Consider the following 25,161-nt stretch of genomic DNA (forward strand, 5'->3'; position numbering starts at 1 on the left):
AGCAGTGGCAGTGACAACTGCGTTATATCCATGGGGCTGAGCATCAAGGACTGACCATACATCACAGTCCACAATCGCTGATGAATGATGGTGGGATAGGACTTAAATGGAATGCCGTCTGCTGAATGCGCGAAGGCACCATTATTGGTGCATCATGCCGAAGCCTCTTGTTGTGACCATATTTGTTAAGGTGTTGGTATCTTCCCAAAGGCAGCTGGATGTCGTAACTGGCAATAGGTCATTTATAGTAACTGTTTTGGCTGGCCGGATGCGCAGTCTGATGTAGCAGTGTACTCGGCAGGGTGATGGCTGTTGTGATGTGTACTCATTACCTTGCCCAGAGTCTTGGGTTTCTATATTTTCCTCCCTCATGTGGAAATCTGCTCCCTAGATTTGGAAAAACTGGGACACAGTCACTGTTGTTTTCAGTGACTTGTACATTTTTTCAGTCACAGTCTCTGCTGAATTATGCCTGCTTACACTAGGTGTCCTGTTCAATTACATTTTATGCTTGATTTTCTTGTTGGGTTGTTGCTTAAGTATGATTCTGTCCATTGCCTTGGATCCTGCTTGGAATCTGCAGGCTAAAGGTGTGCAGTGTCAGGATTTGGGTGACCTTTCATTTGAACTGGTAGTGTACAGTGCCAATAACAGCAAGAATTACACAAATATCTGAGGTAAAAGTCCTTGTCATTATGAGTTGGCGGTGGTTCTCGGTCCTGTATTTTGTCACATGATCCAGATGATGATCTGTGTAATGTGGCCATTCTGAATAGTCATCATTTCGTCTAGAGAGGCAAGCAGGGCCGGATGTGTCATGTTGTCGAAGTATGTAAGGTTCTGGGAAGGTAGGATTTCTAGATTTTGGTCGAATAAATAAATTGAGGTGTGGGTAAGATTCAGGGTAGTGGTTTCTGTATAGTAGTGGATAGCCAGAAAGTGGGTCCAGAAATGTTTCACTGGGTGCCATCAATTAACACTCCCTGTCTTTGTAATTCCGTACTGTATGTGCCTCCCCATTGTTTGTAGCAGGTGATGATTATAACTACAGGTTGTGCAACTGAGTACATCCAATGTAAATGTACTTCATAGTAGAATTCACTTTTTCCTACAGTTATTTCCAATGGGCACATTATCGGGACATCCTGGTGGTGGAATAATGAAAGTTTGCATGACATGGGTACGGTGTGTATCTGGTGTGTTGGGGTGGGTGGCAGATAGCAATTGGCCCAGCTCAGCAAAACAACAATTTTTGTGCTAAGAGCAGGGTTGGAACTGACAGTTCAAAGTTACTGACAATGTCTTATGTACTTTTTTAAAAAAAAGATTGTACAAGGCTCCTCAGAGCTTCCCAATACACAGGATAGGTGTGCAGGGCCCAACATTAGAATCTGCAATCGTTGCATGACATTAGTAATTGGATTTGAACCCAGGTGGACACCATAGTAGAATGGTAAGGACTCTTTTTTCAGGTGGCTACTAAAAGTTCTAGCAGTGCAGGCAGCTTCTCCTTTACCTTCCACAATCCAGCTATAAATTGCTCAGGTGGTAGTAATATGGATGTTAAGTGTCCCCAAACTTCATGTAATAATGCATCCTGCAGCTCAGTATTTTCTACATGGGTGTTGGCAATAATATCCAAAAGAGTGCAGAGTAGCCCAGCAGTTGCTAATTGTGTATCCAGCCTCAATATGACGAACTTGGGGTTCAAGGAATTCGCTGTGTATTTTTTGCGTGTGTCAGCACCTGCCAAAGATTACAGTTGCCTGGTGTTATTTATCATGTCATTTTCTGTGCCGGCAAGCTGGGTGATATGTGAGTTTATTGCATTCTGGGTAGCATTTTCATCGGCTTGCAGCTGTTTCAAGGTTTCGTTGATGTATTCAGTGTCATCTGAGTCAGATGGTGTGAAGATGTTTTTAGTATGCAGCAGCCCATGCCTGTTCAACACCCCATTCAGGACTATCTCCGTGGTCTGGCGATGCTGACTCTGTAGTTGAGTAAAAGCTGATTTCAGTAATTCACCTGGACATCTCTGAACTTTGTGTTATCACCTGTCATAACTTGTAGCCTGTCAAAAGTACCGTACAACCACCTAATTTAGTATTTTACTTCCCACATATTGAAATTTAGCCTTAAAGTCCACTAATTGTCTGGTGTGATCACGTCTGGCTGTTACCCGAATAAGACTCCTCCTGTCAAAGGAAGTTAGACAAGTGCTTCTGTCATTCTCAACCAGCTCAGCAACCCCATTAGGACGAATATTTGAATATCTTCATGCTCCTTTTCACTACCATCCTAGGCTCGATGCCTGGCGCTGGGACTGCCTTTCATTGTCCTGGGATTGGACCACTCCATTCCGTAAGGGAAAGGAAACCTAGTGTTAGTTTATTGTTCTGGCTTTTGGCTGAAGCTTGTAGTGATGTGTCATGTTAGTGACTTACTGCCCTGATTTCTCTGCCTTTCTCTGTTTGTTTCTCCTACTAATCTCTCCCCTCCGCCCCCCCTCCCCCTCCACTCCTCTGTCCTTTATCAGAAGTTGCTGTCGGAGAGAGAGCAGATCTGACACACCTCCAAAAAGGGTAGATTTGACCGTTGTGAACAATCGTGGTAACATTTGGAATCTTCACCTTTACCAGGGTGGCCGTTCTTTTGGAAAACCCGGAATTCTCAAGGAATTACATTTATCTGGAAAAAGTGAAATATCAGTTAATTTCAAGAATTTCATTAAATCTCCAGGAGTTCGGTGTTTTTAATCTAAAATTGGAATTTAGTGTGATTGAGCTTCATAAATGAATTATATGAATATTAGCCAATATAAATTATTGATGTTTAAAAACTATGGTTAAACTACAGCCGAGAGGAGAGAATATTTGTTTTGAGGTACTCAGTTGCCCCTTTCATCCTTCCTGCGCTCACCATTAGTTTCTCAGGAGCTTCTTATGACATTGTTATCCTCTCCATGCATGGTATTCTAAGGGATTTTTTTACTTCTTTTTATTAAGTTTGCGTAGCGACACTGTTTACACTTGCTGGTGATTGCATCTGAAACAGCCCCTGATAACACACCACGAATTTCTGTCTCCCCTTTAGATGTGTAAAGGTTGGTTACCATGACCCACTGGCCTATACAGTGTTTTGGTAATATTGTGTTTTGTTATGAGCTCTATCCTCTTACTTTAAAACTTTTGTGTTCACTTTCTGTACCTGGTGCCAAATCATTTTCAAACATTTGGAAAAATCTTTTACTTATGAAACATCTCCTCCCTGGGGTCACTTGACAAAGTCAAAGATTGAAGGCATCTTTTGACAAAAAATAACCTTGTAAGTATACTGCCCCATGCTTTGATGAGCTTTTCAGTTGTATACCCCAGTTACAAAAGGAAGTAGACTGCCCCAATCCATGTGTTGTGAATTAACATAACCTAACATTTTACTTGTCATTGTATGAACCATCTCAGTGTGGCCATTCACCTGTCAGTGGTCCGTAGCTCCTTAATATGCAGTAAATGGCACAAGCTACAAAACACTAAAATGATTGAAAATTTTGAGCATATATTGTGTTCCCACTGGTGTGTGGGCAAAAGACCTGCACACGTTAATTCCAAGAATTTGAAAAGATTTACCCACTTCAGGTAGTTGTTGCAATACAGTCTTTTGGCGGCTTAGATCTGCTTTTTGGGCACATGGAATGGATTTCTTGGTGTAATGCTTGCTATGTTATTTGGGCATCATCCATTTGTACATCTGTCTACACCTGGGACTTGCGAGTCGATGACTATCCTTCACAGGGTGCGAAATCTCCTTGATCTTAGGCAAACTAAAATGTTTTAATACCATGTCTTTTTAAAATTCATCTGAATTTACTCAGTGTTGCTCCACAGAAGTGAAGGAATGTCGTGAGCTGATCTTGTAGCTTTTCTTGAATATGTTTGAATGGATCGACTCAAAAGTGAATCTTGTCCAATATTCTTTTAGCTCTTGATATCAAAGTATTCTGCAGAGCTCTCTATTAGGCAGGATTATGGAAAATGTGCTCATTGAGATGGTGGTATGCATGGGTCAGTTCATGATACACCAAGTGGTCAAGCCAGCTGTCTTACCTCCACTCAGCTAGAACACCTAAGAAGGGTAGCTCTCCTTCCTTCCCCATTTCTATAACTAACTTAATGTTGGGATGTATGCAGTTTATGTGGTAAATAAGTCAAATCAAAAAAGGTATCCGTATCAGTTAATTTTGCCTTCCATTAGTTACTTAGACAGAAAAGTGGTCTCATATTGTAGAGCAGCTGGGGTTTGGAGGAAAATTGGACCATGTCCACTTCGTACGTTTTCATTTCAAGAAGTTTTTTAAGGAAATACTTCAGACAGCTTACCCAAACATTTCCAAGACAAGAGCACTTCTGTCATTGGCAGCAAAGAAGAGAAAATCAACAGCAGCAACATATCTCTCATCTGATTCTTTACATTTATACTTAGATGTTAAAAACAAGTACAAGACTTGGTACATGAGGGTTACTGAAGGAAGAGGTATCTTTGGGTTCTTTAGCTGTGCTGGAGACACTACTTTGCTGTTTCTGCCTTCTGCATATGCAGGTCATGAGCATTTTTCAGTGTTTCCCTTCATCCTTTATTTGTAACATGGTTGTTGTTGTAGTTGTCTTCAGTCCTGAGACTGGTTTGATGAAGCTCTCCATGCTACTCTATCCTGTGCAAGCTTCTTCATCTCCCAGTAACTACTGCAACCTACATCTTTCTGAATCTGCTTAGTGTATTCATCTCTTGGTCTCCCTCTACTATTTTTACCCTCCACACTGCCCTCCATTACTAAATTGGTGATCCCTTGATGCCTCAGAACATTCCCTACAAACCGATCCCTTCTTCTGGTCAAGTTGTGCCACAAACTTCTCTTCTCCCCAATCCTATTCAATACCTCCTCGTTAGTCATGTGATCTACCCATCTAATCTTCAGCATTCTTCTGTAGCAACACATTTCGAAAGCTTCTATTCTCTTCTTGTCCAAACTATTTATCGTCCATGTTTCACTTCCATACATGGCTACACTCCACACACATACTTTCAGAAACAACTTCCTGACACTTAAATCTATACTCGATGTTAACAAATTTCTCTTCTTCAGAAATGCCTTCCTTGCCATTGCCATTGCCATTGCCATTGCCAGTCTACATTTTATATCCCCTCTACTTCGACCATCATCAGTTGTTTTGCTCCCCAAATAGCAAAACTCCTTTACTACTTTAAGTGTCTCATTTCCTAATCTAATTCCCACAGCATCACCTAACTTAATTCGACTACATTCCATTATCCTCGTTTTGCTTTTGTTGATGTTCATCTTATATCCTCCTTTCAAGACAATATAACATGGTTATAAGACTTACCAAGCGGGAAAACGCCGGCAGACAAACCTCTTGGTTCATCCCCAAACCAACTTCCCTACCCTCTGGCTCCTACCCTTGCAACCGCCCCCGGTGTAAAACCTGTCCTATGCACCCTCGCACCACCACCTACTCCAGTCCTGTAAGCCGGAAGGTGTACACGATCAAAGGGAGAGCCACGTGTGAAAGCACCCACGTGATTTACCAACTGACCTGCCTGCACTGTGATGCTTTCTATGTGGGAATGACCAGCAACAAACTGTCCATTCGCATGAATGGACACAAGCAGACAGTGTTTCTTGGTAATGAGGATCACCCTGTGGCTAAACATGCCTTGGTGCACGGCCAGCACATCTTGGCACAGTGTTACACCGTCCGAGTTATCTGGATACTTCCCACCAACACCAACCTATCCGAACTCCGGAGATGGGAACTCGCCCTTCAGTATCTCCTCTCTTCTCGATATCCGCCAGGCCTCAACCTCCGCTAATTTCAAGTTGCCGCCGCTCATATCTCACCTGTCTTTCAACAACTTCTTTGCCTCTGTACTTCCGCCTCGACTGACATCTCTGCCCTTACTCTTTGCCTAAATATGTCTGCTTGTGTCTGTGTATGTGCGGATGGATATGTGTGTGTGTGTGTGTGTGTGTGTGTGTGTGTGTGTGTGTGTGTGTGTGTGCGCGCGAGTGTACACCTGTCCTTTTTTTCCCCCCTAAGGGAAGTCTTTCTGCTCCCGTTATTGGAATGACTCCTTACCCTCTCCCTTAAAACCCACATCCTTTGGTCTTTCTCTCTCCTTCCTGAAGAAGCAACCATCGGTTGCGAAAGCTAGTAATTCTGTGTGTGTGTTTGTGTGTTTTGTTCTGTGCCTGTCTGCCGGCATTTTCCCGCTTGGTAAGTCTTGGAATCTTTGTTTTTAATATATTTTTCCCATGTGGAAGTTTCTTTCTATTTTATTTATAACATGGTTATAAGTTATATATATGTCACAGATTTGACAAATGTTTATTTTTATTTTATTTATTTACTTATTTATTTTTAGAAAAGACAGTACTACTACTTAGTGTGCAACAATTCTCTTTTCCATCAATAAATAAGTGCAGATATTTTCAATTTGAAGTGAGATGCTGAAATTGCCCGTATAGCTGATTCCCCCTATACGTAAAGTTTAACGTAAAACTTGTAATATGCTAAAATGTAATACAGCTGTATTATTTTTACTTATTTTTTCCTCCAGAATTACTGCAAAATGTGAAACTCCAAATCACAGTCCACCACGTTCAATGCTCAGTGAGTATGGTCCATTATTCACTCCTGGAAACTGAAATAAGAACACCGTGAATTCATTGTCCCAGGCAGGGGAAACTTTATTGACACATTCCTGGGGTCAGATACATCACATGATCACACTGACAGAACCACAGGCACATAGAGACAGACAACAGAGCATGCACAATGTCGGCACTAGTACAGTGTATATCCACCTTTCGCAGCAATGCAGGCTGCTATTCTTCCATGGAGACGATCGTAGAGATGCTGGATGTAGTCCTGTGGAACGGCTTGCCATGCCATTTCCACCTGCGCCTCAGTTGAACCAGCGTTCATGCTGGACGTGCAGACCGCCTGAGACGACGCTTCATCCAGTCCCAAACATGCTCAATGGGGGACAGATCTGGAGATCTTGCTGGCCAGGGTAGTTGACTTACACCTTCTAGAGCACTTTGGGTGGCACGGGATACATGCAGACGTGCATTGTCCTGTTGGAACAGCAAGTTCCCTTGCCGGTCTAGGAATGGTAGAACGATGGGTTCGATGACGGTTTGGATGTACCGTGCACTATTCAGTGTCCCCTCGACGATCACCAGAGGTGTACGGCCAGTGTAGGAGATCGCTCCCCACACCATGATGCCAGGTGTTGGCCCTGTGTGCTTCGGTCGTATGCAGTCCTGATTGTGGCGCTCACCTGCACGGCGCCAAACACGCATACGACCATCATTGGCACCAATGCAGAAGCGACTCTCATCGCTGAAGACGACACGTCTCCATTCGTCCCTTCATTCACACCTGTCGCGACACCACTGGAGGCGGGCTGCACGATGTTGGGGCGTGAGCGGAAGATGGCCTAACGGTGTGCGGGACCGTAGCCCAATTTCATGGAGACGGTTGCGAATGGTCCTCTCCGATACCCCAGGAGCAACAGTGTCCCTAATTTGCTGGGAAGTGGCGGTGCGGTCGCCTACGGCACTGCGTAGGATCCTACGGTCTTGGCGTACATCCGAGCGTCGCTGCGGTCCGGTCCCAGGTCGACGGGCACGTGCACCTTCGGCCGATCACTGGCGACAACATCGATGTACTTTGGAGACCTCACGCCCCACGTGTTGAGCAATTCGGCGGTACGTCCACCCGGCCTCCCGCATGCCCACTATACGCCCTCGCTCAAAGTCCATCAACTGCACATACGGTTCACGTCCATGCTGTCGCGGCATGCTACCAGTGTTAAAGACTGCGATGGAGCTCCTTATGCCACGGCAAACTGGCTGACACTGACGGCGGCGGTGCACAAATGCTGCGCAGCTAGCGCCATTCGACGGCCAACACCGTGGTTCCTGGTGTGTCTGCTGTGCCGTGCGTGTGATCATTGCTTGTACAGCCCTCTAGCAGTGTCCGGAGCAAGTATGGTGGATCTGACACACCGGTGTCAATGTTTTCTTTTTCCCATTTCCAGGAGTGTATTACCGAATAGAGATATCTCACTTCTGTTGATAGATTTCGGGGAAATATTCTCTCCAAGTGATGGTCCATGTTTTCCTTGAACGAATTCTATCTCAACTACAAAAAGCGATGTCTGACTAAGAAAAATTGCAAATTTGGGTATGATCCATCGTTTTTACTCAAGCTTTGATATGTTATCAGATCTCACTTGTTTAGGCCATTGCTGTTCTAATGTTTTAGATTACATTAGCAGATCAGTTACTCCTGTTTAGTTTAATTGCTGAGACAATCTTTTCTGACTCTGATATTGTCATGTCGTAACCATGTTCAGGTCTGAATCAAAAACATCAACACTGAAACCATGTTTTTTATGAACACCTGTGTGCTGCTGTTTATACAAACATTGAATCTTCCTGACTATACAAAAATTACAAACATAAGATATTTAGAGGTTCTTCCAGAAATTATTAATACTAAATAACAAATAATTCCTGGTGCTTGGGCTTGGGCTGCAGCACGCCACACTACGTGCATCTCAGTTCTTGGCAAGGATCACTCTCATGGAGTGACCCACTGATTCAGAAGTTCTCATTGAAGAGGACTGCAGCGCCGTGGATCTAGATTTTGTCAGTGATATACTGTATGGCAGTGCTATCAGATACTTACATTCTGGTCATGTTGTCAAAGCCTCCTCAACATTATGAATATTGAAGGTAGCCGCTCTCATCACAGGCTTGCGATTGTCGAGTGGATCTTCAGTTTTTTTTAATGAGAAGCCCTCACCATCAATCTGTACCTTAGGACTGTAGTAGAGCTTCATACAAAGGATCAGCTTCATATGTGTTGTCCAAGAAGCAAGAAAAAGTATGATATGGCCCAAAGTAGGGTTTTAGTAACTTTGCTGATAATCTCACTTAGTGTACAGGTGTAAAAATCCATACAAAATCTGTATGGTACTGGCCAATACTTGGCATTAAAGTGCTCTTGGTGTTTCTCCTGGGCATCTAGGATCCTTATATGCTCCTTCTTCCTTAGCCCTGATGATGAAGTACTTCACTTAATCATCCCAAGTACTGTCTCGTTGGAACAGGAACAATGTGTCATTGTCATTTTAGCCTTGCGACTGTGAAGCAGTAAAAATGCTATGAATTGTCAGGGTTGCCACTGTTCTGGAAATTGGGGAATGTCAGGGATTCAAACATGTCAGAGAGATCAGGGAAATATCAGGGAAAATTGGAAAAAAAAACTGGAAAAATCTCGTTTTTGTCTCACTAGATGAAATGGCTTGTTTACTGAGGTGTCGTGCAGCTTCGTTGGCTGGGTGCAGCTGAGTATGTGTGTCACTTACCTACTCCCTCATTAGTATTGCTTCTCTCCTTTGTATCACTCACCTCAGCTTGCAGCCAGTGCTGTCACAACTTCTTGCCACAAGCCTAACAGCTGCCGACAAGAGGCAGGGAAGCATGAGGAGTGATTTGTTTGGAACTGATTCTCAGAGACTGTAGACACAGTTGCCGGGAGATGGCAGTCGTGTCCATGAGTTGTGTCTGAGTGATTGTGCAAATGTGTATGTGTGTGCTCTCATTTTCTGACAAAAACTATGGCTGAAAATTTAGTTGTGAGGTTGTGATTGTCTTTTCTACGTTCCTGTCAATGGCTCCGCAATCATCTTTACAGTGAGTCACTGTCTATCCTCATTATTATTTATTCTGTTGCATGGACTGATCACCGTGGTCTCGTTTCATCAACATGTCTGTGGTTCATGAATAGCTTGCCAAATGCATGGATTTCTGCGACGGGCCAAACCCGCGGGTATCTGTAATGGATTGGATCTGTCGAACTGAAGCCATTCGGTTCCCACTAATGTGCAGGCCCCATCCAATTGGCTCTAGTCTGCCTGCAGACTGGATCTGTTTATTTGTGGCGTAATGTATTGGATTTTCATACTTTATCCTTGGACCCAGGACTGTGATGCTCCTCAGCAGGCCAGATGCCACGGGCAATGGATTTCAGGAATTGTGACACTGTTTTGGCAAGTACATTGTACAGAGTGGTGTTTTATAGACATTTTATTTGTTCTAGTACATTCTGGCACTTCAGAAGGGGTTTATATGTTAAAAAGTATGAATGGTAAGAAGAAGAAAATTGTGTCAGCCATTGGCAGTTTGTACACTATGTCCTCATATATTTCTCAAAATAAAAATAAAAAAATACCTGTAAAATATTGGAGATACCACAGTGTGTAATACCTGACAGTAATGAACATAGTAGAACCAACATTTTTACTGGCACTCGTCTACAGTGTTGGTTTACGTGGTTCTTCCCCAACTTGTCCACAGCTCGTGGTCTAGTGGCTAGCGTTGCTGTCTCCGGATCCTGGGTTCGATTCCTGGCCAGGTCAAGAACTGTCTCCACCCGGGAACTGGGTGTTTGTGTTGTCGTCCTCATTTCATCATCATTAATGAACATGGTGAGACTGAACTGTGTAAAGATAGGGACTTTGCATTGGTGCTGATAACTGCGCAGTTAAGTGCCCCACTAACCAAATATCATCATCATCATCATCATCATCATCATCATCATCATCATCATCATCACCTTTCCACCTTTTACTCGTCTTTCAAGAGGCCTACTTTTTTCTGAGATAATTTCTGAAATCAGTGAAGGTATTTTAAATTTGTCCTGCGGCTCCAAGAAAATACGTATTTTTGTCACCAAACGTGTTTCGTTTTACTGAAATAAAATAACACCATTGGTCTTAATGAAACACATATATCATGTGGCTTGCTATCTCCATCTAAAAAACATTCACTACAAAAGATGTTAAGTTAGTACTTAAGATTTTTGCTGACTTCATCTGCTTGCAAGTTTTATTTAGACATTTCCTCGTTTGAACTATTGTTTCTTTTGCCATATCTGCAAAGACAGATTGTCAACTTACATCTTAAGTTACCCTTGAGATCTCAAAAATTTGTGAGGGAAAAATAGTAAAACTTGTCTGGAAATCGGGGAAATATCAGAGAACTTCACTTGGGAAACTTATGACAACCCTGATTCTGTGTTGTCTGGCTTTGCTGTATATATGTGTGTGTGTGTGTGTGTGTGTGTGTGTGTGTGTGTGTGTACTCCACTGTGTCTTGCTTTGCTGTGCATGCGAATGTCACAAAGGCAGTATTGTATCATAATCTCTCTGATCAACTTGAACGTACATCGAGAACATATCTGCCAGCATGTTATTAAAGTATTCTCTGAGACCACAAATCTTTGGATGTTAGGCAGTTGCCATCCTTTGGGTATGTTGGAATGTGAGATTACCTCTGATATTTGTACTGGAGTGGAAAACGTTTTCACAATCAGAGATCATCACACAAGGTGCTCCTTGCTTCAAAATTATGTCTTCTACAAGGAACTTTGCAATTTCCAGGGCTTCAGCAGCTCTCACAACTCTAGCGACAGCATAGTGGGTGAGGTAGTCAGTGCTAACTATTACTATCGATCAATTCCCATTCTTTAACTTCAGGAACTTCCCCAAGAGGTTGATTCCAGGAATGGCACTGCTGCAAGTGGAACTGTCGTTTATCTACGAATAAAGTCATCAGAAGATCAAAACAAACTGCAAAACGATTACAAAAGATATCTGAATGGTGCGAAAATTGGCAGTTGGCCCTAAATAAAGAAAAGTGTGAGGTCATCCACATGAATGCTAAAAGGAATCTATTAAAATCCGGTTATTTGATAAATCAGTGAAATATAAAGGCCATAAATTCAACTAAATTCCTAGGAATTACAAATATGAACAACTTAAATTGGAAGGAGCACGTAGAAAATGTTGTGTCGAAGGATAACCAAAGACTGCGTTTCATTTGCAGGACACTTGGAAAATGTAACAGATCTACTAAGGAGACTGCCTACACTATGCTTGTCCATCCTCTTTTAGAAGCTGCTACCTGGTGTGGGATACTTACCTGATACGACTGACGGAGTACATCGAAAAAGTTCTAAGAAGGGCAGCACGTTTTGCATTATCGTGAAATATGGGAGAGAGTGTCACTGAAATGATACAGGATTTGAGCTGGACATAATTAAAAGAAATGTGTTTTTCATTGCAATGGAATCATCTCACAAAATTCCAATCACCAACTTTCTCATCCGAATGCGAAAATATTCTGTTGACACCGACCTACATAGGGAGAAACTATCACCACGATAAAATAAAGGAAATCAGAGCTCGTATGGAAAGATATAGGAGTTCGTTTTTTCCTCGCGCTATATAAGATTGGAATAATAGAGAACTGTGAAGGTGGTTCGATGAACCCTCTACCAAGCACTTAAATGTGATTCGCAGAGTATCCAAGCAGATGTAGGTACAGATCCCATAGGAGTAATTGTGGCATATGCTTCATTGTTGGTTTCCCTAACAGTGGCTTGCAAAATACCTAATGGATTGATAGTGACTTGGCCAGTAATTCCTGTGTCTGATTCCGGCTAGAGTCTTCTTGAATCCGACATGACCAGATGTTTGAACGTTGCAGAAATACTTCTGGATAGCTGGCTGTAGATGAACTGGGATGACGAGCAACGATCCATGACCAATTGGATTATAGCTCCTCTTATACAAAGTTCTGTTTATTAATTGGAATTCTCCTTTAGTGAGTTTCTTCTTCAAGACTTCTGTGGTTTTGAGCAGTTTCTCTGTTCAGCAACAGTGTCATTTAATGCAGCAATGAGCAAAAATTCATCCACGCTGTTATGTTCCCCCAAAGGATTACTTGAAAGACAGTCAAAATCATTGTGTTTGCATCCATGTGTGTACAGCGTTGTGATGTCATACTCCTGAAACCTCAGTGCCCATCTTGCCAGTTTACATGAGTCTGCCAGCATAGAGAATGGTAGTCTGTCACAGTGGTGAATTGTTTGCTAAATAAATCGGCCAGAACTTGTTGATGGACCAATCTAGTGCAAGGGACTCCTTCACAGCTGGAAAGTAGTTTTATCTCGTACTTGGAGTGTACTCTGGAAGCATAAGCTATCTTCTTTTCTGTCCATTCCGAATTGGCACTAGGACTGCTTCTATCTAATAACTGCTAACATTGGTGTGAAGTTCCATCTCAACATAAGGACAAGGGAGGAGCTTTCTTCCATCTCATTTCAGGAAAATTGGGCGTCTCCTTTCAATATTTCTTGCAAGGGATGCGCCATGGCACTGAAGTCTTAGAAATTGTCTGTGTATGAACACAGTCTGAGAAACTTCTCACAACACGAATATGCTGAGAAGGAATCTTTGATTGCTCTTGTTTTCTCTGAATTGGGACAGGATCCGTTGCCATACACTAAATACCCCAATATTTTTAATTCTTGCTGAGTGAGGGGGCACAGTGGTTAGCACACTGGACTCGCTTTCTGGACAATGGCAGTTCAAATCCACATCCAGCAATCCAGATTTAGGTTTTCCGTGATTTCTCTAAATCACTCCAGGCAAATGGCAGAATAGTTCCTTTAAAAGGCACGGCCGATTTTCTTCCCTATCCTTGATGCAATCCAAGCTTGTGTTCCATTTCTAATTACCTAGATGTCAATGAGGTGTTACTCCCAATCTTCCAATTTTTTTTCCTTGGGTGGCAAAGAGACACTTTATGGATTCAGGTGGAGGCCTGCAGCCTTTCAGTTGGCTTAAATAATCTTAAGATTTATCTAAAAAATGACCGTGTCATGCAGATAGCAACGACATGTCATCAGTTTAAGGTGTAAAAGTGTGTTGCCCCATCATATGAGGGGCAGTCAAATGAAAACTAAACACCTGCCACAATGGGACCATGGAATGGCACCATTCAAAGTAATTACCACTCACATTAAGACATGTATCCCAGTGTGAGACTAGACAATCAATTCCTGTTTCATAGAACACAGTCGGCTGCTGATGGATACACAACTACACTCACTTTTGCACTTCCTCATCCAACTGAAAACAATGTCCGTGCATGTCTTCCTTCAGGTCGCGAAAGATGTGAAAATCACACTGTGAATGATCTGGGCTGTATGGAAGATACCTGTGACCATTTGTAGTGCCTTTCTCTGTATACTTTCAGTATCCCGTGTTAGTCCTATTTGGTACAGGTCCCACACACTTGAGCAGTAATCTAGGATGGGTCGCATGAGTGATTTGTAAGCAATCTCCATGGTAGATTGATTGCGCTTCCCCAGTATTCTACCAGTAAATCGAAGTCTACCAACTGCTGTAACCATGACTTTGAGTCTGTAATCATTCCCTTTCCTATCCCTATGAAGTGAAGTATCACACCAAGGTATTTGTATAAGTAGGGCAATTTCAACAGCTGATATTGTCGTAGGGTTCTATGTTTCTCGTTTTCTGCAGTGCACAATTTTACATTTCTGAACATGTAAAGCAAGTCGCCAGTCTTTGCACCACTTTGAAATCTTATCAAGTTTTGACTGAATATTTATGCAGCTTCTTCCAGATAAAACTGCAACATCTACAAAAAGTTTGGTGTTACTGTTAGTATTGTCTGCAAGGTCATTAATATATGAGAAGAACTGCAAGGGCCCCAACACACTTCCCTGGGGTACACATGCAGTTAGTTCTACATCTACTCTCCATACAAGATAACATGCTCTGTCCTACCTAGCCGAAGTCCTCAATCCAGTCACAAATTTTGCTTGATACTCAATATGATTATACTTTAGACAGTAAGTATAAGTATAGTACTGAGTAAAATGCTTTTCAGAAATCAAGAAACACTGCATCTATTAGATTGCCTTGATCCCAAGCTTTCAGTATGTCATGAGAAAAATGTGTGTTGGGTTTCACATGATTGATGTTTACTGAATCATTCTGGTTGGCATTGAGAAGTTCATTCTGTTCAAGTTAACTCATTATGTTTGAGCTCATATGTTCTAAGAGTCTACAACAAAACAATATCAAGGACATTGGACAGTAGCTTTGTGGATCACTTGTACTGCCCTTTTTGTAGCTTGGTGTGACCTGTGCTTTTTTTTCCGAGAACTGGCCACAGCTCTTTATTCAAGGAATCTGCAATAGATTATAGTTAGAAGAGAGGCTAACTCAGCTGCAAATTCAGTACACAGTTTCCATTTGGAGCTTTGTTCAATTTTAATGATTTCAGCTGTTACTCAACTCCATTGACATTAATACATACTTCATTCATCTTTTCAGTGGTACGAGGATTAAATTGGGGTAAATCTCCTGGGTTTTGCTTTCTAAAGGAACAATTGAAAATCTGTAACACATTTCCACTTTTGCTTTGCTTTCCTCAGTTTCAGTTCCTGTCTTATTTGCTAGGGACTTGAAACCAACTTTGGTGTCACTGACATCCCTTACTTATGACCAGAATTTCTTTGGGTTCTGTGAAAGATTATTTCACAATATTTTGCTATGGTAGTCATTGAAGGCATCATGCACTGCTCTCTTGACATCCAAACGTGCTTTATTCAGTATCTCTCTAGCTGTAATTTTCCCAATTGACTGTTGGATGATTATGGTATGATTGGGTAACTTACATACAAGTAAACTGACTTTTTCTCTAAAGTTTTCGGTTGCAGCAGGAGATGAGTCTAGTGGGCAGCAGAAGGATCCAATTATTTTATGCTCACCCTTGATACTGAGTCTTGCCCAAACAATCTCACAAGCAGCTTCAGTTTCTATCTCAGTGGATTTGAAAGTGGTTAACACACTGGATGTTGGTTCAAACCCACATCCAGCCATGCTGATTCAAGTTTTCCGTGATTTCCTAAATCGCTTTGGGTGAATACTGGGATGTTTCCTTTGGAAAGGGCACTGCCGGCTTCCTTCCCCCATCTTTTCCTAATCCGATAGGACAGATGATCTCACATCTTGCCCCCCCCCCCCCCCCCCCCAAACAAACCAATCGGTGGATTTGAGTTTCTTGTCTACTGTGACAAATACACCACCTCCATTTCCCATTTGCCTATCCTTTAAATTATCCCCAAAAATCTCATTACTATCAATTTCAGTTTTCAACCAACTTTCTGTGTACAGTATTATGTGAGCTTCACTGCTTTTCAGGAGTTCTTCAAACTCTGGCACTTTGTTATAAATGCTTCGCCAGTTTACCTTTTGGATTTTAATTCTCTCACCTATTGCACCTATTGGAAGCATTTGTTTTGATCTTACGCTGATACTTCTGCGTTTCCTACAGCTAACATTATCTGGATTCGATGGAGAGTCACCTAAACTAAGAAACCCTCCTGTGCATTCCACACAGAGTCAACTACCTGAGTAGCAATAATTGCTAGAGTAACTAAATCACAAATGCTGATTTACTACTTTGTTTGTAGGTTATGCAAAGGACAAAGGCAGCTTCCAATAATTCTCAAAAATGCACATTTATTTGCACTGATATTAGTTCAGTTCAAAAAATTTGGAATATTAATAATTTCTTGTCAGTGGTGTGTTGGAGTGAAATACAGTTGGATCCCTGCACATACCTGTGTTTAATGTGTAAGTGCTAGAAGTTTCATTGTTATATGCCTTTTAGTTACTATTCAGTGCTGTATTGAGTAGAACATTGTGTCGCACAATTTGCGAATTTCAAGCTAGCATTGTTAGAGAAGCAACCCGTCTGTATTAAATTTTGCATGAATCTCAAGAAAACCTTTACAGGCGCACACCAAATGATGCAGAAAGCCTATAGTAATGAGCACTTAAGCCATACTCAGTGTTAATAAGGGTTCACATGGTTTAAAAATGGCAGGTCGGAAGTTAAAGGTGACCCTCATTCAGGAAGTCCTTCGATGTCTACCGACTACACTAATGTCAGCAACATCAATGAAGTTGTGTGTGCCAACCAAAGACTGACTGCCTGAGAGATTGCAGATGATTGTAACATTTCAGTTGGATCATGTTATGAAATTCTGACATAGCATCTTGGAATGCTTCGTGTTGTCTCCAAGTTCATCCCACGGCTCATGAGTCATGACCAGAAAGACCTTCGCCTCACAATCTGTGTAGAGCTTTTGGATCGCACAAATGAGGATTAGATGTTCCTTGAGAGTATCATAACTGGTGATGAGGCATAGGTCTGTGGTTATGGTGTCGAAACCAAGATTCAGTCTTCACAGTGGGTGGGGAAAGGTTCTCTAAGACCAAAAAAAGCTCCTCAGTTGAGGTCAAATGTCAAAGCCATGCTGATAGTTTTCTTTGACTTTGGAGGATTAGTTCACTGTTAATCAATGGTAATATCAGGACGTATTGTGAAGCCTGCAAGAAAATGTAAGAAGGAAATGGCCTGAAATGTGGCGAGGCAGTTTGTGGCTCTTGCATCACCATAATGTACCTGCATATTCATCCCTGCTAGTGCGTGATTATTACATGAAACCACTGTGCTGTCTCGTCCTCTGTGCTGTCCAGACTTGGCCCCTGGGGACTTTTTTTTTCTTCCACAATCCAGCAAAGGGTGTACCAAGACTGCTTCCAGAAGTGGAAACAATGTTGGGAGCGGTGTATCAATTGTGGAGGAGAGTATTTCAAAGGAGATAACACAAATGATGGGGTAGTTCTATGAATATGATATAGATCTGAATTTCCTGTTCACCAACTTTTTCAAACGAGCCTTTGACAGCATAAACAGGCAAGAGCTATACAGAGTACTGGAATAAGTTGGTTGTTGTTGTTGTTGTTGTTGTTGTTGTTGTTGTCTTCAGTCCTGAGACTGGTTTGATGCAGCTCTCCATTCTACTCTATCCTGTGCAAGCTTCTTCATCTCCCAGTAACTACTGCAACCTACATCCTTCTGAATCTGCTTAGTGTATTCATCTCTCGGTCTCCCTCTAAGATTTTTACCCTCCACACTGCCCTCCAGTACTTCTTGCCTGCTCATAAACATAAACAGTAATTTTGCCTCAATTCAAAATTAATACAATACAGTGCAATTACTTATTCTACTCACTCATTAATTAACTGGTGAGGTTTGCAGCGATATTTATGATGTACGTATCATCAGGCGTGTAAATCCTGTTATATGTGGTAGAACATTACTTAGGAATAAGTGCAAATAACACAGGTATGTGAAACTTGTGTTGTACATAAAAGCATTTAAACAAATAAAAGAATCAAACGATTTCATTTTAAACAGCACATTTAACATAATTCAAAATATGAATTAACCCACTTGGGGCAATCATATGAGTAGCTGATTAAGTTGTTAACATTACTATGTCATCTTTACATCATATAAGTAAGATGTCACTACTATAACATGTAAATATAATTTATAGCACCAAGGTTGCAGCCGCATGTATCAATACCATGGTGCACTCATGTTTGTAATTTTATCTCATCAACCATTAACAAATACTAGGATATCCCTACTCCTTGTATTATGTCAAATTTAAATGTGCTGTTTAATCTGAAATCATTTGATTCTTTTTGTTAGCTTAAATGTTTTTTCTCACTATCCTCATATAACCTAACATGTGGCAGAGGAGAGGTCATGGTGGTCTTCCACAACTCACATGGAGACCACATTCGGGAGTTGATCACACCTCTTTCATTTGACAGTTTCTTGTTGAATTGTCCTTGATGCGCTGGTACCACCAGATGAATTCTTTTGTTGTAACATCCTTCTGTGATTCAATTCACCAAATGTGAAATTTTGTCAACTTCAGTAATGCTTGGATTTACAATGTTGCAAAGGGCCAAAACACACTGTATGCATGGCTGTGTCATTGGGCCCTGTTCTTCAGTTGTTCTTGTGCTAAGTGGACTTGCTTCCTTTGGCCCAACTATTGGGCTTCTCTTCATTGTTCTGAACTGTTGCTGGGCTTGCTGACCAAGTTGTCATTGGGCCCTGTTCTTCAGTTGTTCTTGTGCTAAGTGGACTTGCTTCCTTTGGCCCAACTATTGGGCTTCTCTTCATTGTTCTGAACTGTTGCTGGGCTTGCTGACCAAGTAAAAGCATGCATTTTCCAAACACCTCATGTCATTACACCTGTTGTATTTGATGACTCAGTCCTGACCAGCATTTTCAAAAAGCATTGATGGATATCGGATGTGCAGCTAGCTTTCTGTTGTCTTGGAGTCCATTGGTCACCTGAAAATATGGATTGTCAGATACAGCTCAATTTGGGCTGTCTGACTTTTGCAAAACGTGAACACACTGAGACTGAAGGTTTATTGGAGCAAAATACTTCAGCATGACAACTGTATTTAGCGAACAGGGAGCACAGCAATTATTACTGTCCATCACACACTAATCAGACTGTAACCTCTAAAGTAAATCATTCTTGAATTTATGGATACTCGAGAGGATGTCCATAAGCAATTACTACTGTAACCTGGAGTGACAGTGTCGAGAATGGAACACAAAACACAGAACATACAAAGCATATACAAGTTCACAGCAAGGAATAAACAATACACAGAGATATAAAAACCTAGTAGAAAATACAGTGCTCTCGACACACGACACTACACCATTGAACACACGAGCTTCACTGGTATGACACGAACTTGACATTCATCTGCAACACAAACATGCAGTTGCTACAGGATCTCTGGAATGCTGTACTACTTGTATTCTGTATGGTTCCTGTATGTTTAGGTTACTGTTTTTATGTTGCTTAACTTTAACCATTGTGAAGTACCTGGTATCTCCACTAAACCTCATAGCCACACTGAAATCCAAATCTGAAAGCAGGGTCATCAATGAAATATAACACACAGCAATGAAAGCAAGTTTATTATGAATGCAAACATACAGCCAGAACAGAACTGAACTTCTTGGTGGAAAGTGCTGCTATTTATACGAACAGTGAACATTCCAGAATATACAAGCATTACAAATGTAAGATACCTCAACACCTTCCAGAAATAATAAATTCTAAATAACTGCTGGTGGTCGGATTTGCAGCGCTAACCAGAACACTGCACTACGTACAACACAGCCCGCAGCAATATTATTGTCTTGTTTATATGCAGGGCCAGTTCTGAAAGCCATAAACAAATTAAAGATATTTCTTTTTATACTTGCTGGTAGTGCTCCCTTTGTAAGAAATTACAAGCTCCATTACATGACCACCATATTCTTCAGTTGCTGACTCATGCTGAAAGATAGGTCCCTCAGGGGTATGTATACTGCTGATTGTTCAAGGGGCATTCAGTGAGTAATGCAGCATTTTTTCTTTTTCTGAGCCAGTTTTGGATGAAAAATGCAAAATTTCTGGACATCATGGCATATTCCCACTTCAGCGCCTATAGTTTCATGAAGTTCCGATAGGTGGCAGCACTATATCTATCCTTCAAAATGGGGTCTTTAACAGAGGTGAATTTCAGGCAGAGAGCTGTCATTGAGTTTCTTTTGGTGGAAAACCAGAACACGACAGATATGTAAAGGCACTTGCAGATGTCTGCAAAGGCCTGGCAGAGAACAAAAGCATGATGAGTCTTTGGACGAGGTGTCTGTCATCATCGCAACAAGGTTGCGCAGACCTGTCTGATCTGTGTGTTAGCTGATCACACATATCTGTGACTCCTGCAGTTTTGGAATGTGCGATGTTGGAATGTTCGGACACTGTAACTTGAGGTGATCGACATATCACAAACAAACACCTTGCAGCACAACTAGACATGTCTGTTGATATTACTGACACACTTGTCCACCTGTTGAGGTATTCAAATGTGTGTATTGCAGGTTCCTCGCTGCCTAAAAGAAGATGATAAAGAACAATGAAGGACCATCTGTGCAGAATTGCTGCCATGTTGCAAGGCAGATTGAACATTGACAAAGGTGATCAAATGTAGGTTCATCACTTCAAACCAGAAACGAAGTCGTGATCCATGAAGTGGTGCCACACCACCTCTCCTTTGAAGAGAAAGTTCAAAGCTGCGCACTCAGCTGAGTCTTAGCTACTGTTTTCTGGGACTTTGAAGGGCGTATTCTGTTTGATTTCCTCCCACATCATGCAACAATCAACTCTGAAGTGAAGTGTATTGTTCTACACTCAGGAAATCGAAGAAATGACTTCAGCATGTTCGTCACCACAAAAATGCAAACTAACTTCTCCTCCTACTCTACAACGGAAGGCCTCTCACAAGTCTGTGCACTCAAGAGGAGCTCACGAAACTTTAATCTTCTTCATTCACCTACAGCCCGGATCTCAGACCTTCTGACTTCCATTATTTTTGGCCCAATGAAGGATGCACTCTGCTAGATGCAGTACTTGTATGATGGGGAAGTTATTAATGCAGCAAAACAGACTCCAGACATTGACTAGTAGAGTGGTACCATGCCCTCCCACCTAATGGTGACCTAATGCTGTTGCTTTGAATGTAGATTATGTTGAAAATTATTGTTTTGTAGCTGAGAGAAAAAGTGTTGCATACTTACTGGATGCTCCTCCTATTAATGTTGGATGCTATTTACATGTAACAGTGATTTTTCGATGTTATTAGGTGTCATCTTTATCTCTGATTGCTTCAAATTTATTCTTAGTTGATTATTCATTTTTCGCATTGTTCTCTCGTCTTTCGTAGTTTATCTTTTGTATCTACCAGCATATTGCAGATGGTTTAATTCCTTTCCTACAATTTTAATTCTTGTGTCTTGTTTTCTGAAGGCATGTTCCAAAGTTGTTACAGAAAATTTTGGTGATTAGACTTTCCACTTCTCCCATTGTCTGTGTAATTCAAGTACAAATTACCAGATAACAGAAACAGTTCGGAAGAGATCATTCGTTTAGGCAATGCTTTTTTTTTTCTCCAAGCATGTGCTATACTTCTGAAACAGTCTGTCAACTTGTTTTAGGCACTTCAGCCTCATTTTGGAGAGTTTGTATTAAAAATATTTAGATTTTCTGAAGCTTGCATACGAGGAGGCAAATGCCAGGTGGTACCTAGAAAAAGAACAGTTGATTTCCTTCTTCGATCATGTGTGATTCTTGAATGATGCCACCACCACGATGTGCAATAATGACCAATTCCAGCTGGCAGTTCTGCACTTTTGCTACTCAGAGAGAGGTTATACAAGCATCTCTTGTCCCACCAGGCAGGACAGATTCTTGCTTTCCTCCTGATGTTTTATTTCTGTACAACAGTGTACATACACCACATATAACATCATGAAACATTAGGCTGTCATAACCATACAATTTCCTTACACGTGACTGTAATTCTATCCGTAATGGGCTGAGGCGACACAAGACCCTTAACATGCTGTGTAATATTATTTTGGCATGTCACAACCACAACAAAAGCAACTCATTTGGGAACATTACATTTGAGTTGAGTCAGATAATATTCTTGCTGCTAATATAAATCACCCCAAACTGCATGGTCCACATGATAGTTTCAATACTGCTCTGATATTTATTACATGAATCTCTGCTGAATACAAAATCTAAAATATGGATGCATTAAGTGTTACTATGTGGGTGAATTTTCTAGGCTACATTGTGGCTTTGTGAAGACTATCCTCTCAGCTTGCAAGAACAGATCATGCCAATAGTTGACCTGATGGCAATTTCCAGTTCACATTTTGCCAAGCTGAAGGATTTCATACAGATGCAGCTTCCTGCTGGATTTCCAGTTAAAATAGGTATTTTGTGACCTCAGACTAATGATGATTCATCTTAATATGGATTTTTGTTTATTATATTTATGTACAGTTTTATTTCTTCCTAGAAATTCCATTGTTCCATGTTCTGAATGCAAGAATTACTTTTGGGAACATATTCGGAATGGATGAAGAAGTTGGGGGAGTATCGATCGTACGTGAAGAGGATAGAATAAGTTGTGTTGTGGAGGACAATTGTTTTGTACCACCACCATCATATACAAAAATGGGTGAGTCTTCTCAGAATTTTGTTAATGAGTATCTGAATAAGTTGAGTTTGGTTCAGTGTTTCATTATTAATTTTATGAGGGTGGTTTTTTATATCACTAATGTAATATTCTTGCCTGTGCTTAGTGCATTGGTGTATTTCAAAGAACTTCGATTAGAGATTGAATGGAAATTTGGCAATGTGTAATGTAAATTGTATAGAATATGCTTAAAGAAAATCATGTGTGGAATACAAATATTCGAAGGAGTAAAGATAATAAGTCAACAAACAGTTAAGGTGCTGAGTGGTTGGGAGGTACTTACACAAGATAAAAAATGGGCAAAGTTTTTGGATGACCTCCTCCTCCTCCTCCTGGCCAGCTACACTATATGGGTGCTAGAGCTCAACTGGGATCAAGGAAACATCATTAACAATGGGAAAACAAACAGAGGTTTAAAATATAATGAGCAACGTTTATGCAAATTATGATAAGGCAGTTACTGAAACAGCATTTAGTCTTTATCACCCATTGCAGGTTAAGCTGAAAAATGTGCTGTTCATTGAGTTACATGAGCAAGAAAATTGAGCAGGAGGGACGAACTTTGGGATAGAAACTGTTTGTTTTCTAGGTAATAATACACAAGCAGATGAAAACATTAAAATGAGTAGAGATCAGTAATACAACAAATAAAGAATTTCACAAATGAGTCCTACATAATAGATTATCAACATACCACCACTCAACACTGGACTCGCATTCGGGAGGATGACGGTTCAATTCTGTCTCCGGCCATCCTGATTTAGGTTTTCCGTGATTTCCCTACATCGTTTCAGGCAAATGCCGGGATGGTTCCTTTGAAAGGGCACGGCCAATTTCCTTCCCAATGCTTCCTTAACCCGAGCTTGCGCTCCGTTTCTAATGGCCTCATTGTCGACGGGATGTTAAACACTAACCACCACCACCACCACCACTCAGCAAAGAAAGTCAACATGCGACATGAGATTAGACTGAAAGTGTTCATAAATACTGAACTTTGAATGAAAATGACAGAACAGGTTGGTGAAAAGATTGTGCATTTCACCATTGATTAATTAACATCAACTCTTTCCCAAAGCTTTTCCAGGAGATTTGGTAAGACAGATTACAAAAGTGGAAAATTATTTGATGAAGTCAGGTTGTTGTTTTGTTCTTATCTGTATAACAGTTAAAAGATATTTTTTAAAAATTGTGATTAAATTTTCTAAAAAATTAGTTTCCACTTGTGGCTGTTAAGCCCCATTAATTGAGAGTTCAAGGTACAACCGGTTTTTTCGATATCTTCTAAGTATGCATAGATTAAGCAGTGTTTACCCACATACAGACTTGTATGTGTAGAACTGACATCCTTTTGGACTGTGCTCAGTCAAGAAGCTGCAACTCAGAGCCTTCCTCCACCGGGAAATACATCCCGTTTGCATAGATTATGGAGCTGAAGTATGTGTTTGCCCTTGTGGTACTGCATTAAGAGAGCTGTCATATCAGAAAATCTTTCATATGCACTGATTCTGCACTCTTAAAGCAATAGATTTTACTCTTTCCAAAAGGCGCAATGTATAATGCCACTACATGTATACATTTTTAAAACAACCAAGTAACATGCAGTCTGATGTGATTTTAAGAATGTCTGGTACTGAGAACAAGAAGACTGAAATTGATTGAATGGAGAGCAGGGATGGGGTAGGGGATGGTGGATAACTAGGAAGGCATGTTGTGAGACTAAAAAACATCCATTTGAGAAAAGCTGATCTATAAGTTGGATTTGGAGAGGACATAATCTGAAATGCCCAGGATGGAAACACTTGAAGATGTGCGAAGGACACTGAGCTACGTGCTCTTCAGCTGAGTTTCATGCTAACCTTTTGAGTACAATTTGGTAATAAAGCCAATAGAAGTGGGGAGTTTATTTATGATCATGCCCACACTGAATGATGTGCTATGGTTGCACCGAAGTTGATAGTTGAGAGTAGATGCAGGTTACATTTTCCTGTCTTGACTTAAGTTTTACCAGTGAGGAAATATGTGGATGGGTAGTTTCTAGATCCGGGCATAGACAATGTTAGTGTTTATCATGTCTTTGAAACAAAACAAAAATCTGCTGTCCTAATTTATGTCAAATTGAAGGACTGTCATGGGATTATTTAAAACATTTGATGAATTCAAAAATGAGTGTATGTAAAAATTTCTGATAAATGGCTTGTG

The 25,161-nt window shown here is 41.0% G+C and overlaps 1 protein-coding gene across 2 annotated transcripts in view; it reads left to right on the plus strand.

The window, feature by feature from the left end:
• LOC126272659 (ankyrin repeat domain-containing protein 13D) overlaps positions 1–25,161 on the plus strand; it is a 106,294-nt gene that overhangs the window by 76,006 nt on the left and 5,127 nt on the right. For both annotated transcript variants that reach the window (XM_049975681.1, XM_049975674.1), the window contains 2 exons: positions 22,546–22,696; positions 22,783–22,944. In XM_049975681.1, coding sequence (XP_049831638.1) covers positions 22,546–22,696; positions 22,783–22,944 — 313 coding nt within the window. The remainder of the gene's footprint in view (positions 1–22,545; positions 22,697–22,782; positions 22,945–25,161) is intronic.

Source organism: Schistocerca gregaria, chromosome 1 (genome assembly GCF_023897955.1).
Source record: "Schistocerca gregaria isolate iqSchGreg1 chromosome 1, iqSchGreg1.2, whole genome shotgun sequence".
In the NCBI taxonomy this organism is placed as follows: domain Eukaryota; kingdom Metazoa; phylum Arthropoda; class Insecta; order Orthoptera; family Acrididae; genus Schistocerca; species Schistocerca gregaria.